Source organism: Myxocyprinus asiaticus, chromosome 21 (genome assembly GCF_019703515.2).
Source record: "Myxocyprinus asiaticus isolate MX2 ecotype Aquarium Trade chromosome 21, UBuf_Myxa_2, whole genome shotgun sequence".
Classification (NCBI taxonomy): Eukaryota; Metazoa; Chordata; class Actinopteri; order Cypriniformes; family Catostomidae; genus Myxocyprinus; species Myxocyprinus asiaticus.
Window position 1 is genome coordinate 4,839,969 of NC_059364.1, and position 14,910 is coordinate 4,854,878.

Sequence of the window (14,910 nt, forward strand, 5' to 3'; positions counted from 1 at the left end):
GTAAATGTGGTTACTGTGTCACATTTTTAGATTTGTATAATAACCTGTAGCGTTTACAAAGGTTGTGGACGTGCACAAATGTATGAACTGCAGCAATTTGCTTTCATAATGCACACAAAACGCACCGAGAATGCTGAAAACAGTGTATTATGAGCCCCGCACACTCATGCAGAACAGAGCGTCCACCATTCACTCTGAAGCACACACAGATCTTGTATCAATTCAATCTGAGCTTTTTGTGGTTTAATAATCACATGAGACAATATTGCGATTCCGATGTTATTCTGATTAATTGTGCAGCTCTGAAGGATTGTGAAACCAGTTTAATGAAATAAATGGAAGAATAAAAGTGCATTAAAATCATTGCGACATTCGTTCATGACAATCATTGTAATTACGGTATATTGTGCATATTCAATACATCGCTTAACCCTAGTGTACAGAACAGGATCAAGCACACAAAAGAGGAGTGGCATCCATATTTAGCTGCAGTGTGCACATGGCCATTGAGTCGTCTGAACCAGACTTACAAATACATCCATTAAAATAATTCATTTTGTCCTTACCAGCACCAGTAGCTTTGTTCTCTCACAGATGCTGGGCAGGTAGGGAAAAGGAGCCACATCTTGCCCTCTCAGACAACGACTGAGCCAGTCGAACACACATGGTGCCTCTCCATTCAGGAATACCGGCCAAGTCATCAAATCCATCTGATCTGAACATGGACAGTTGACATGTCATATAACAGAAGTGACAGTGGTTTCCTGTGGTGTGACTATATTATTTCCAAACTATTTTAAACAACATTTATCTAATTGTTTTAGAATTACACAAGCAACTTTTTAAACATTAAACATTCCATTTGACTTTCATTAAGTGATGTATAGCTGAGTGAAACAGAAAATGAAAGGCAGGCTGGAACTTGATTTTAATAGAATCACTTTAATGAGAAAATTGATTTTAATTAGGGCTGGGAAATTTAACGCATTAACTTCTGCAATTAATAGCTGACTGTTTAACACAAATGAATGCAGTATGCGCTTTTTTTACTTCCTGAAACTTTACTAATGTTTTTCCTCACTTCCTGTGGCTAAAACTGGTATATATACATTTCACACCCGACTCGACTGCAGATCCTAGCACAGAAACTGATTGTGTGGAGCACTGCACGCATATTACAAGCAACGCCTGTCCCGGGTACAATAAACACTGGAGCGGTTTTACTGTACGGACTGCAGAGAATGGAGTCTTCCCCTGCAAGCAGTGAGTCAGGTGTGGGAGAGATATGGGCAAGCTGCCGTATCTCTTCATATCGCCTGAAAACACTCACTCACCATCATCTGAACCACAGTCAAAATCAAAACAAAAGGAGAGAGACCCAGCCCTAATTTTAATCAATTGATTGGATCGTTATGATTATGATGGCCAGTCCTTAATGTGAGTTTGCTAAAACAATGTCTAAATAGCTATTTGTTAACACTATCAAATAGCCTGCATGGGCTTGGTGATGTCAGCCAAAAATAAATAACATTTCAGATGCGGAGCATGATAATACATTTTGATGAAATATTAAAAATTATTATTTGGAATAACATGCATGCACATAAGTCATGCACAATAAGGCAAGAAATGTGTACTAAGAAAGTTCATCATGTGAGAAACATGAAATATTTTAACTTTTAATAATTCATTTAGTCACACCACAAGACTAATTAGGTGAAGCAATAAGGAGATTAAAAATAGCGAAAAACTTAAAAGAAATGGTGACCAGTCTCAATAGAAGTCCATGTAATTTGTCAACTTCCCACATATACAACTAATCAAGTAACTTAAAATGGTTCCCATGGTAACAAATCCTGTCAATCAAACCTTGAGCATGGCCACCAGCACATCTAGTGTTGCACCCCCTAACAAGCCAGCATTGTCTGGTAAATTAATAGAAATGCCTTTAGCTGCTAATGAGGGGCCCCTGACCGCATTGATCGGCCTCGTACCTTGATCAATCACGCAGGCCTCCTTGAACGTTTTGATGAATGAGGGGTAATCGCGCCAGTACAGATCAATGTAATCGTCCAGCCGCAGGTCCCTAATGAAATGAGAGGAAAAAAACAGTTTGCAGGTAAAGGAGTCGTCAGGCGCTCGATTTATACACTAATACTGGTGTCAGACTCGAACTAGATCATGACTCATACAGCACAGAGTTTAGCACAGCACTGATTAATGGGGTAGACTGCAAAGATCTGCATCCGGTGGCTGTAAACCTAAAAACAGACCTTTATTAAGTCTCATTACCAATGCTAACGAGGGATATATCGAATATTTACAATATATTCAATATTCTGTTGATTGTAAAAGTTTACATGCACTATCTATGCATAAGAAGCAGTCATGTAAATGTGGTCATGTAAACAACTTAAACGGTTTTCCTTTATAGGGATAAGGTCATAAGCCATTTAAGCAAAAAACGGCCGATACGGGTAGATTTTTGCCCATCATCCCGATTTTGCTCTATATGTAAACAGCTTTACATGCATTCTTACCATGTATGCAAGTGTTGTGTGCTTGCCTGTTTACATTTTGACATTAAAAGCAGAGAATAACTCAAGGATTTCAAGTCTTATGTAAACACAGGTTTCTTTTATTGTATGTTTTGTTTTTTTTAGAAGCTGATTTTTGGTTGTTATTGGTGTTGCATGTAAACGCAGTCAATGTAAAATTGTATGTGCACTAAGTAATTTTCTCGTCATTAAAAGAGTTTTACCCCTAAAGGAATGGCAACTACTTGAGATCACATGGCTAGTTGAATACTTCACATATCTTAGACTATTAAGAAACTCTTGGCACTAAGCAGCTGTGCCTTATTGGCAGATAAACGGAAGTTTTTCAGTTTCCTTCTTAAAGTCATCCTTTTAAGCCATTTTAGAGCAAATACATAGAGATATCAGACCACAGATTTTCAGTAAAAGGCTTATAATTATAGAGACCAGTGTCAGAAATTAACTTTTAAATTAAGGAGCATTTATTCACCTTTATGAGGGCATTTATTTTTCTAATAATTTAACAAATGGTTTCTCTTCCATTTATGTCAAAAACGTCCATTTAATCAATTTGTCACAGTCCTGTCACCTTGTCAGGTTGGGTTTCTGTCTGACGGGACCGTGGCATCATCGTCCCCTGTCTGTCTCGTGTTTCGCATACATTCTTTGTGTGAGCGCATGGGTCCGGTTGTTAGTGACCGCCGTGTGCTCTCCAGTGATGTCACGATCCTGTCACCTTGTCAGGTTGGGGTTTTATCTGACGAGGACCGTGGCATCATTGTTCAGTCTGTCTTATGTTTCGTGTCCAGGACATGGGATCTGGATCCTTACTTCCTGTCTGGTTCGGGATCCGGACACTCATTCTCCATGTTCTGTTTGTTTTGCTCCAAGCGTGTTGATGTTTTTGCCCTCCTGCGTTTCAGGTGCCGCTGGCACGCGGAATCAGCGTTTCCATGGGAAACCTGATTGTTTCCATAGGAACGCTGATCATGCCAACTTTCAGCTGCGAGCGGCACCTGCCCCTTGTTTGTTCATGCCTATATTAATCCCTTTGTGTATCATGTCCTTTGCTGGATTGCCTGATTTAATGTTAAATGTAGTTCAGTGTTGACTGAATGTCTGGCTAGATTGTTGTTTGGTGTGAAGTAACCTTACTCTCTTCGCCTAGTTGGTCCTGTCTCGTGTATCTGTTGGTTGCCTGTGTGTCGGGTGTGTAGTTGCCTTCCAGTTTGCTGCGTGTCAGCTGGGTTTCCACAGAGGATACCTCTTCTTTATCCACGTGTCGGGAGCTAGATCGCCCTACCCTGCTGGGAGTCGCGCTGCACCTCACTAAGCTTCAATGGAGGATTCCACGAATCTTTTCCTCGACATCCACAGTGACTACTCACATTTATTGTAAATAAATCCTTTGAACGGTTCCTCTGCATTTGGGTCTGTTTGTCTCGCTATCGCTCGTTACACAATTAATACAAATTCTCAAGTTTTAGAATGTATAATCCCTCAACATATGAATTAAATCAACATTAATTTCATGCCATAATTTGTATAACTAGTATTACAATAGAATATTAAGAACTAAATCAGAAGTAAATTAAAATAAAAACAGAAGAATTAATTATAAGGGCATTTTTGCCCTCACATTTTGAATTCCGGGAGCTTTTTTTTTATTTTTTTTTATTTTACTTATTTATTTATTATATTTTTCATTTTTTCCCCGAGCCCCCCTACATTTCTGACCCTGATAGAGACAGATTTTTTTTGCCAACCTACAAACAACAGACCCAAAAAATATTCAGATGGTCAGGGATGGTTATTAGAAAACAACACTTTCAAAGTTAAGTCAGCTCCAGTTAATCAAACTGATTAAAACCAATTAAGCCCTCCACATAACAGCAAACACTTGACATTTCATTAAACAATGATATTGACATTACAGTTAACTACCCATCCAAAAATGGGATCCACCTGCAAATAAAAGCAGTGATTACAATGTGAACTGGGAGGTTTGATGAGCTTCTGTGCCATTATTTGGCCAGTCGGAGGCACGGTCTAGTGGTATAGTGTATGTGTAGTAATTGGCATAAAGTGCAATTTAGGGTCAGGTTCATTTGAAAAGGATGATACCACAATAATATACAAGAGTAGAAAAAATGTATTCAAATTATGGCTTGAACTTTAAACAGTAAACACCCAAGAAATCTGGGATCAGAATTTCTGTCCATCTAAAAGCCTGTTTCAAAGACAGAATACAAAGCGGAATACAAATTTCTGCTCATATATATCTAGTTAACTTGCTATTAAGTGCCTAAAATAAAACTCTGAATAACCTTTAAAGATTTAAAGCTACAAACCTGTGTCAAAAAGGTCCAAATTTAAATCAAATACATACTTGGCCAGCTGTTGCAGTAGACCGACCAGAGCTCTGGCCCCACTCCGCTGTAACTCATCCAACTTCAGATCCTCATAGAGCAGGTGTAGAACATAGAAAAGAACTGGGATATGTGGGAAAAGCAGGGCAGACGACTCTAGCCTTAGAGTGGATTCATGGATCTCCACACCACCAGGGGGTGAAACGGTTTCCAGGCCTTGAACGGCCATCGCAGGTCGCATGAAAACCTGCCAATGGTACTCGGAGCAACGGAGGTATCCCCAATCCTGTTGATGCCAAAATAGATGTAGCCATATCAACAAACCACAGGTGAACACCTTCAAAACAGTTTTATATTATCAGCCCTATACATTGCGAGTAAATCACTCGCATGTGTGACAAATTTTCAAGCTATGCGAATAAAATATGTCTGCTATTAGCTACTGGCTAGTAAATGTTCATGAGTTGTGTAGTGGTGAATAACTTGCACAGCGATCCTTTTACAGAATAAAAAGCTGGCGTTTAAGAAGCTGGATTCAGCCTCATCTTTTACTGCGTGCTGTTGTCTCGTGAGTGCACACAGGAAATTGACCTTATTTGGCTGCAGTGGGCCCTGAGGTGATGTGATTGCGTTGTCCCTATCGCTTTAGTTGAGCCGTGATATGCCATAGTTACATTTACATTGCATTTAAAACATCAACTCTAATTTTGGTTAAACTTTGCCACAGACTGTTTTCACAACAGTCTCCATATTTCAGTAAGGCTACAGACCAGTAACGCGCCAGTATGGCATCTGTAAGTAGGTTAAAGTGTAAAGAGCTTGTAGATTTGAATTTGAGAACATGCACAATTAATATTTGTCCACTTAAGTCAATACACATTATGCAAGTACAAGTTTCCTTTTGGCTCGTTCTGTGTACTTTGTGTCCAAAGACGAGATCCACACACTCCATTTCCATTTCATGTCTCTTTTAATATAATTTCTGTTATTTTCAGTCAGTTGGTGATCTAAAAGTAAAATATTAATTCTAATCATACATTGCACAGATGAGAGAAAAACCACCGTGCAACTTCTCTCTCGTTAATGTGCGCTGCGCTAATTCAACCGTAAACATTTGCTCGCAGAGCTGCTGGTTCTCTTAAAGAGACAGTACCATTTTAGCGCTTGTTATTCATTTAAATGTAAACTCAATGTAAATTGTACAATTGTACAACACATATACACAAACACATAACAAAATGTAGTAAGTGTAATAAATGTGTAAATATAAATATTTAAAGGGACAATCACACATTATGAAACATTTTAACTTCAGCAAACATTGTAAATATGGAAAAATTTGACAAATAGGCTCTTGCAGCATCTATGCAGGGGTTTTTACAAAACATAATGCTTTTACAATGTACTTTTGATATAGTAGCACTTAAATTAAATTGTTATATGTGGAATTCTATTTTCATTATTAGGTTCCAACCTTGTGAATTTTTTGCTAAAAATGTGTATAAATGCAATTTAATGACATCATATAAATTGATAGAATTTGAAATTTGTACTTTTTTAAATCTGTAAAATGTGATTGAAACGATAAAAAGTGAAATATGAAATAAAATGTTCAATTTCGCATACTATCTCATGGAGTCATATATATGAATACTATATAGCCTCGTGCGACATGCGTGGACGTTGTATTTTGACTTTGCTATTAGCAACGCATAATTTAAATGAATGAAAAACCTACTGAAAACTGTTCACAAGACTCTAGTCTGTCATTTAAAGGGTTAACTTCTGCCGCATCGAGTCACGTGACACAACAGCATGCCATCGAATCCTTGAAGCGCTCCTATGGACGCAGCGGCAAAACCAGTTCATTTTTCGCACGTCAGTGTGCTGATAAAACATGCTGTCCTGATATGTGGAAACTGGCACCGCATTTCCTCAAAAGTAAAAAAAACATGTTAGTTATTTTTAATAACTCTAACACATCTGTGGGTCATTTAGCTTCATTTTACTATACAATTTGTTGTTTAATTTTGTTGTAAATGTGCAATATGATTCTATTTATTAACATTAGTTAATGCATTCCTATATTCACTGTGCATTTTCACATTGAGAATAAATGGGTTCATCCAAAAGTTGAAAAATTTTGCCTTCTGAGGCTTTATATGGAGTTAGGATGAAAATAAAGTGCATTTCAAACTGTACTTCACTGAGACCAGTGACGACAGACAGCACACTGGAGGTTAAGTCATTCTGAAAGCGGGTTGGCGCTGTTTTGGTGGCACGAGGGGGACCTACACAATATTAGGCAGGTGGTTTTAATGTTGTGGCTGATCGATGTATTGAGCTCTTGAATTCTTGATTCTGGTCTCTCATATCAACTCCATGAACTCTTTTTTTCTCAGATAATAGAACAATTGAAGGAAAATCAATATTTCATGAGTAGCCATGTAATAAGTGGCTGTGCTTTGCGTGGGGGTCCTGAACCCCCATTTGGGGTTTATTTTGCGATAATGACCTGTCTGTACATTATCCCTAAACTATTGAAACACTGTCAAGAAAAGAAACATACCTTGAACTGTTTTTATCCACCTTAACAATAGCAGTACAGGTGATAGCAAATCAAGTCACAGGAGAACGTAGATGATCAAGGGTGTTTGACCCTGAGGTCTAAGGTCACTCACCTCATCAGAGCCTGTGTCGGCAGGACGAGCCTTCTTGGGGGCAATTACTGGTGAAAGAGGCACGTCAAAATGAAGCTGAGGAGACAGCAATTATGTTAATGACAATAGTTAAAGAACATACAAGTGTGTAATTGACCAATTGCAAATATCCCTACAACATTTTTAAATGTTGAATATTTTTACAGATGTCACAGTTCCTGTAAGTCACTTCAGTAAACAACCATCAGCCAAGAGATAAATGTAAATTTACTTTAAAGTTCAATTAAGCACTAAGCAATTTGCAAATAACATCATTTTAAAACATACACAAAATCTACATAGTAAGATTTTGTGATTAAAGGATTCAGGATAGACCAATATATCAGTTGTGCTGATTAAAAATAATAAACTTGATTGATGAAGCAATTTTACTATATGACTCTGTGACCTCAATTTTAACCTGTTAGCCCAGGTACTTGAGAAATATTTGTACATCCTAAAGCAATCTAACCTCTAAAAGTAAAATGTCTAATTCTAATTAAGTGCTCAGATTTAGGAGACACTCACATTGCGTGTCCACGTTAATCGTTCCGTATTGTAACCCATCATTGTCATTAAGCATGTGACAAACATGTTCCACTCCAGGTGCATGCTGGGACCTCCAGGGGCATTGTAGCTGTTGTACCACTTGACCAGCACTTTCATAGCAGTGTCCTTGGGCAGAATAAACCGGATGGCCTGCATACAACGTTTGACTGTAGAGATAGGATTAGAAAAAGAATTACCAGAAAATTAACAATTGGTGAGCAAGTTGACAATATAAACCTATTGCATTTCACGTTCAAATGCTTTTAGAATGGTGGGATTTAGTCTTCTTTAAAACAGTAGACTAGATTTTTAGTTTTGCATAAGAAAATGTGAGTTGTAAAGGTTGCCACCACGATGCTAGGTTGTTGTGGATGGTTGGCCAGGGCATTTGTATGTGGTAGGACTGGGTGACATATAAAATATTCATGATATAATCGCGTTATAAAATTAAGCAATATCGTGAATATAGCAATGATTTTAGAGCAACAGAATTTTTATGATGAACATTGTAAACTGTCAAACGCACACTGCCCTTTCCTTTTTCTACCAAAATTAAAGCTCAAGATGAAGTAAATACGAGTAAATATACAGTCACTGATACTTTATTAGGAACACCTGTACACCTACTTATTCATGCGATTATCTAATCAGCCAATCGTGTGGCAGCAGTGCAGTGCATAAAATCATTCAGATACGGGTCAGGAGCTTCAGTTAATGTTCACATCAACTATCAGAATGGGGAAAAAATTTGATCTCAGTGATTTGGAGCGTGGCATGATTGTTGGTGCCAGACGGGCTGGTTTGAGTATTTCTGTAACTGCTGATCTCCTGGGATTTTCTCGCACAACAGTCTCTAGAATTTACTCCGAATGGTGCCAGAAACAAAAAACATCCAGTGAGCGGCAGTTCTGTGGACGGAAATGCCTTGATGATGAGAGAGGTGAACAGAGAATGGCTAGATTGGTTTGAGCTGACAGAAAGGCTACGGTAACTCAGATAACCACTCTGTATAATTGAAGTGAGCAGAATAGCATCTCAGAATGCACAACATGTCGAACCTTGAGGCGGATGGGCTACAACAGCATAAGACCACTGTTACGAGCCCGCTCGTAAAGGTTATTGTGGGAGGGGTTGTTGAGTGTTCTCTCTCCTTTCTTTTTCTCCGCTTATCATTCTTTGTAGGTCTGCCGACGGTTCTGTCTCTGGTTGGCTGTGTGTGATGCAGTGTTTCCTGCACCACTATACAACAGCTGCACTCCGCCGCTACTGAATATCCAGCGCCACAGCAAAAGAAGAAACTCAAGTTGTGCTTGCAGTCTGAATTGAATATGATGAGATAAAATTAGTGCGTGCCGCAAAATAACGCAAAAACAACACGTCTAATGCATTGTGTTGGGCTGAACGATCCATCGAAATAAAATCGAAATCAAGATATGATCTTTTGTGAATATTAAACCGCAAAGGGCTGTGATGTGATTTAATCAAACTGTACATGATACTCGTCGTGTGGAGCTCTGTTCTGAGCACATGTGAGGCGGTTCTGTGTTTCACAAATTTTATCTCATGCACAGAATAACAGACTTGTTCCGCTGGTTTCAGTTTGGTAACGTGCGTTGACCGTATTATTATATGTACAGCACTCCAAATTCACTTTAATTGTTCACTACAAGTTCCTATATATAAATCTTAAACAACACTATGACACCAGGATTTTGTGGACAGAAGAGGAGGTGAGATCATCTCGAAGGTTTAACCAGATCTCACGGCAACGCCGCGTAAAAGTTTATTAAATTATTAGAGAAATATTACTTGGGTATAATAATAATATTAATATAGTTATTATTAGTTATTATAATACAATTGTAAGCCTAATATAATTCTGTAATTTCTTAATGTAGTAATAATAACAATTATTACTATTATTATTATCAGGGCATGAAATTCGGTGTGGATGCGGGTACTGCGCACAAATTTAATCACTCCCGCATGTTCAACGTTCATAATGCAGAGATTCGGCACTATTTTATTCATTTTAACATGTAGCTGAGAACTGGCAAACCAATCCATACAGATGAACAAATCAAATCAATAATCTTGTCTTTGTATCAAACTGTAATTCCACAATCTGCGCGATTAAATCATTTCTTCCGAATCTATCGCTGCTCATTAAACCCTTGTTGAGTTCAGTGTGAGCGTGTGCAGTGAGGACGCACATATTTACTGAATTAAGATGGTACATATCTATAAACATGTTAATTCGACATGCAAATGCCATTGTATTGAGTCTCTGTAAGCGACCGATGCATTAAAACTATTGCTAATGTTTATAATCAACAAAGCTGTCAACACTGCAACATGTGTGTGATGTTGGAGCGATCTACCATACCGTGGTGCTCCATCATAAAATAGCAAACAAATTTAAAAAATAAGCCTTGTGTGCAACCAGAACTGCTCAGCTGCAACTTACACAGCTATTAGTCTACATCTCTCATCTCCCTAGAGCAGTTTTAATAAATATGTAATATACATAAACAATAATGATAGTAATATTAATAATACATACAATGAAAATATTATTATCAATCTATCTTTAATATACATATTATATAAGCAAGGTTCTCTCAGGATTTCATTTGTTAAAATGTACATTTTTAATGTAACTGTTGAGAATTTACTTAAAGTGATAGTTCACTCAAAAATGACATTTCTGCAATCACTTACTCACCTTCGTGTGATGCAAATCTGTATAACTTTCTTCCGTGGAACTTAAAAGGAGATGTTACGGAGAATGTTAGTTTCAGTCATTATTCACTTTTATTGTATGGAGAGTAAGATGCAGGTACAGTGAACAAGTGACTGAAGAAAAGGGCCATAATGTAGATTGTATACTTAAAATAATCATTGGTAAGCACTGAGAAAAGTAGCCTTTGTGTGATATTTAGGTGAGAATGCTGTAAAATTTCAGATGTTTTAGTAGTACAAATTTTATTTCAGCCGCGGGGTTGTTTGTGTGACTTGTTGTACCTTTGCAGAGTTTGTTGCAAGCCTTGACTTACAGAGAACTAATCTGATGTCATACACTACGGTTGACTATACAAAGTCATATGTCTGATTTACAAATTCCTTTCACATAGCTCACATGGAAACGGGAAGGTGTCTGTTGTTTGTACTTCTACTTTTTCTAAGTTTTCTCCTGTTGTTGGTTTAGGTAGGGAGCTTATGACTGTTGTTTATTTCTTTATTTTGTCATGGACAAGCTTAATTTTGAAACCTAGATAAGGTTCTAACAACCACGTCGGGTTCCACTTCTGTCAGCCAAGAACAGAAAACTGAGGCTGCAGTGGGCAAAGGCTCACCAAAACTGGACAGTTGAAGGCTGGATAAACGTAGCCTGGTCTGATGAATCTCGATTTCTGCTGAGGCACACAGATGGTATTTGGCACCAACAGCATGAATCCATGGACCTAACCTGCCTTGTGTCAACAGTCCAGGCTGGTGGTGGTGGTGTAATGGTGTGGGGAATGTTTTCTTGGCACACTTTGGGCCGGTTAATACCAATCAATCATCGCTTGAATGCCACAGCTCTTTGAGTATTGTTGCTGGCCATGTGCAGCATCCCTTCTTGGTCACAATTTACCCATCTTCTAATGGCTACTTCCAGCATGATAATGCACCATGTCACAAAGCAAATGTCATCTCAAACTGGTTTCATGAACATGACAATAAGTTCACTGTTCTTCAGCGGCCTTCCCAGTCAGCATGAATGCGCAGCTGACAAATCTGCAGAAATTGTGTTAGGCTGTTTTGAGAGCAAAGAGAGGCCCTATCCAGTATTAGTGTAGTGTTCCTATTAAAGTGCTCAGTGAGTGTGTTACTATTGTAAAAATCAACAAAAAAACAAAGCTAGTCCTTATAATAATAAACCTGACTGGGTTCCACAATCATAATTCTGTATTATAATATACAACCGGGTTGCAAAAACATAAGTGAGTGAAGCTGTAGTTTTTGCACACCTTGATTATTCACAAAAAATATTTTAGTAAAAATATATTTTGGTAAATAAAGTTATTACATTGTATTTTTGTATATTGGTGCATGTAAATAAATTATTAAATGTCATTTAACCTTGTGTTCATTTAGTGAAAAACTGTGGAAAGCATCCCTTATTTTTAACTAGATTTTTACTTCATGCATTAAACATTTTGAATCTACTTGGCTACCATGGCTGTTTGGTTGGAATGAAAACAAAAACCCTTTAAAAACCATTTCAGAACAAATACATAACTATCGAGATATATATACAGTATATCGAATATCGTCAATAGGCTGAACAATACAGAGATATTGTTGTAGTGTTCGTAGCACAAAGGGTACAGGACGAACTATGAACAAAAGTATAATACTTGGTTTTAGGGGTTTGTTCAAATCCGCAAACACTACATATGAACTAGAGTCATAGTGCTTTCCTCTTAATGACAATGACAGAAAATATAAAAACATAATTTTTAGGCCATATCGCCCACCCCCACGTATGCACGTCAAAAATGTGTGTGTTGATTAAACGTGGGGGTGAAGATTGAATAGAGATGAATGCTGTACGCGGAGGTGATCCATAAGAAGGTGCACACAGAGGGGGCCGCCACTTCAAAAGACACAGGCAGAGCTGGAACGCACATCTGAGTGAGGGGGTGGCCATGTGCAGAGGGCCACTACACATGATATGGGATTTACAGTATACATGACTGTTTGCCAAAGAGTTTGACTGCGTGACATGGGGGCTGAAAGACCAGCTGCCTGATGCAGAGAAGGAGAGGATATCTGATGGTTGCACCATACATTGGGTTTGTTTGATTGAACTTCTGCAGCAGAATGAAATAAAACAGGAAGTGTAGGGCTGTATTTTTAAATCGGTTTAAAGGCTGGTAGGATCACAATATAGTTTGTTTAGGAACACTTATATACTGTAGTCTTTTACTAATATTTATTGCAGCTAAAAAGGTTCATTACAGAGGAATAGAATGATGGAAAATGACTTTTTGTTTCAGTATATGAAATACTACTACTATGAAACAGTTAAAGGAATAGTTCACCCAAAAATGAAAGTTCTCTCATCATTTACTCACCCTCATGTCATCCCAGATGTATGACTTTCTTTCTTCTGTAGAACACAAATGAAGATTTTTAGAAGAATATTTCAGCTCTGTAGGTCCATACATACAGCATAAAAGTAATCCATATGACTCCAGTGGTTTAATACACGACTTCTGAAGCAACGCAATCACTTTGGGTGAGAAACAGATCAATATTTAAATCCTTTTTACTATAAATCTCCACTTTCACTTTCAGAATGTGAAAAAGTGAAAGTGGAGATTTATTGTAAAAAAATGACTTAAATATTGATCTATTTTTCACTCACACCTATCATATCACTTCTGAAAGTAAGGACTAAACCACTGGAGTCGTATAGATTACATTTATGCTGCCTTTATGTGCTTTTTGGAGCTTCAAACGGTCTGGCCACCATTCACTTGCACTGAAAGGACCTACAGAGCTGAAATATTCTTCTAAAAATCTTTCTGTGTGTTCAACAGAAGAAAGAAAGTCCTTCACATTAGAGATTAGAGAATGAAACATTTTTGGTGAACTATCCCTTTAACTTCCATTGCATCTTCTTTCTATGCAATGACAGTGAAGGTAACTGAGACTAACAACCCGTCTAATATCTCCCTTTGTGTTTCACGTCATACAGGTTTGAAATGACATGAGGGTGAGTAAATGATGACAGAACTTTTAGATGAGTCTTCCCTTTAAGTTTTGGTGCATATCTCATCCCGCACCGTTTGTGCTATGGATATGAATGATTCATTTCCATCTTTGATTCATTTAGTTTTCCTAGCTGGCTTTAGTCACATGCTGATCGCATGCGATATCTGCTCATCCAGCGTTCTTTACAATTATTTTCAATTAATGCCGGCTTCCTGTAAGTAAATGCTTTAGATTAAAAGTGGTGGGCTTTGTGCCACCAATAAAGTGGCATTTTCTTCAGCTCTGTTCTGACCTTTCCCTGTTTGTTTGTCTAATTAAGCTGTAGGCAGAGAGCCTATTGAGAGCGTGTGATGGTATGAAGCAGAGCAATAACTTGAGCGGATGATGTCGTGATTTTTAATGTACGTGATGTACTCAACAGAAGTGACCCAAAACATATACAGAGGAAACACAAATAACCCCTTCCTCACAGAAACAGAGCACTAAACACACACTTAACAGATTTTTCAGATTCCTTCATCATTTATTCACCCTCAAGTCATTCCAAACCTGTATGACTTTCTTTCTTCACTTTGATTGCATCTTTTTTTCATATAATGAAAGTGAATGGTGGCTGGACTGAACATTTGGCCTAACATCTCCTTTTGTGTTCCATGGAACAAAGTCATAGAGGTTTTGAACAACATGAAGGTAAGTGAATAATGACAGACTATTCATTTTTGGGTGAGCAGTCCCTTTAAGCTCATACTAACACACTATTACACACTTTGTTCAAACCCCTAACCCTAATTGTGAGCAATAATAATAGCGATGCTTGCCTTAGCAAACACCACTAATGACAGGGCCCAGAGCATGTGAAATATATTCTACCTGGAATATTTATAGTAAATGTGTAAAACTATATGTAAAGGTCAAATATCTAAATGGAGAAAGGGTGGGAATGACTCACTGACTTTCATTAGTGACAGGTCCTTGGGCAGTTTTACATCA

General features: G+C 37.9%; 1 protein-coding gene across 3 annotated transcripts in view; it reads right to left on the reverse strand.

The window, feature by feature from the left end:
- LOC127411911 (anaphase-promoting complex subunit 1-like) overlaps window positions 1–14,910 on the reverse strand; it is a 97,970-nt gene that overhangs the window by 56,213 nt on the left and 26,847 nt on the right. For all 3 annotated transcript variants that reach the window (XM_051647805.1, XM_051647804.1, XM_051647806.1), the window contains exons 17-21: window positions 8,134–8,321; window positions 7,588–7,662; window positions 4,927–5,192; window positions 1,995–2,086; window positions 567–715 (exon numbers count right to left, since the gene is read on the reverse strand). In XM_051647805.1, coding sequence (XP_051503765.1) covers window positions 567–715; window positions 1,995–2,086; window positions 4,927–5,192; window positions 7,588–7,662; window positions 8,134–8,321 — 770 coding nt within the window. The remainder of the gene's footprint in view (window positions 1–566; window positions 716–1,994; window positions 2,087–4,926; window positions 5,193–7,587; window positions 7,663–8,133; window positions 8,322–14,910) is intronic.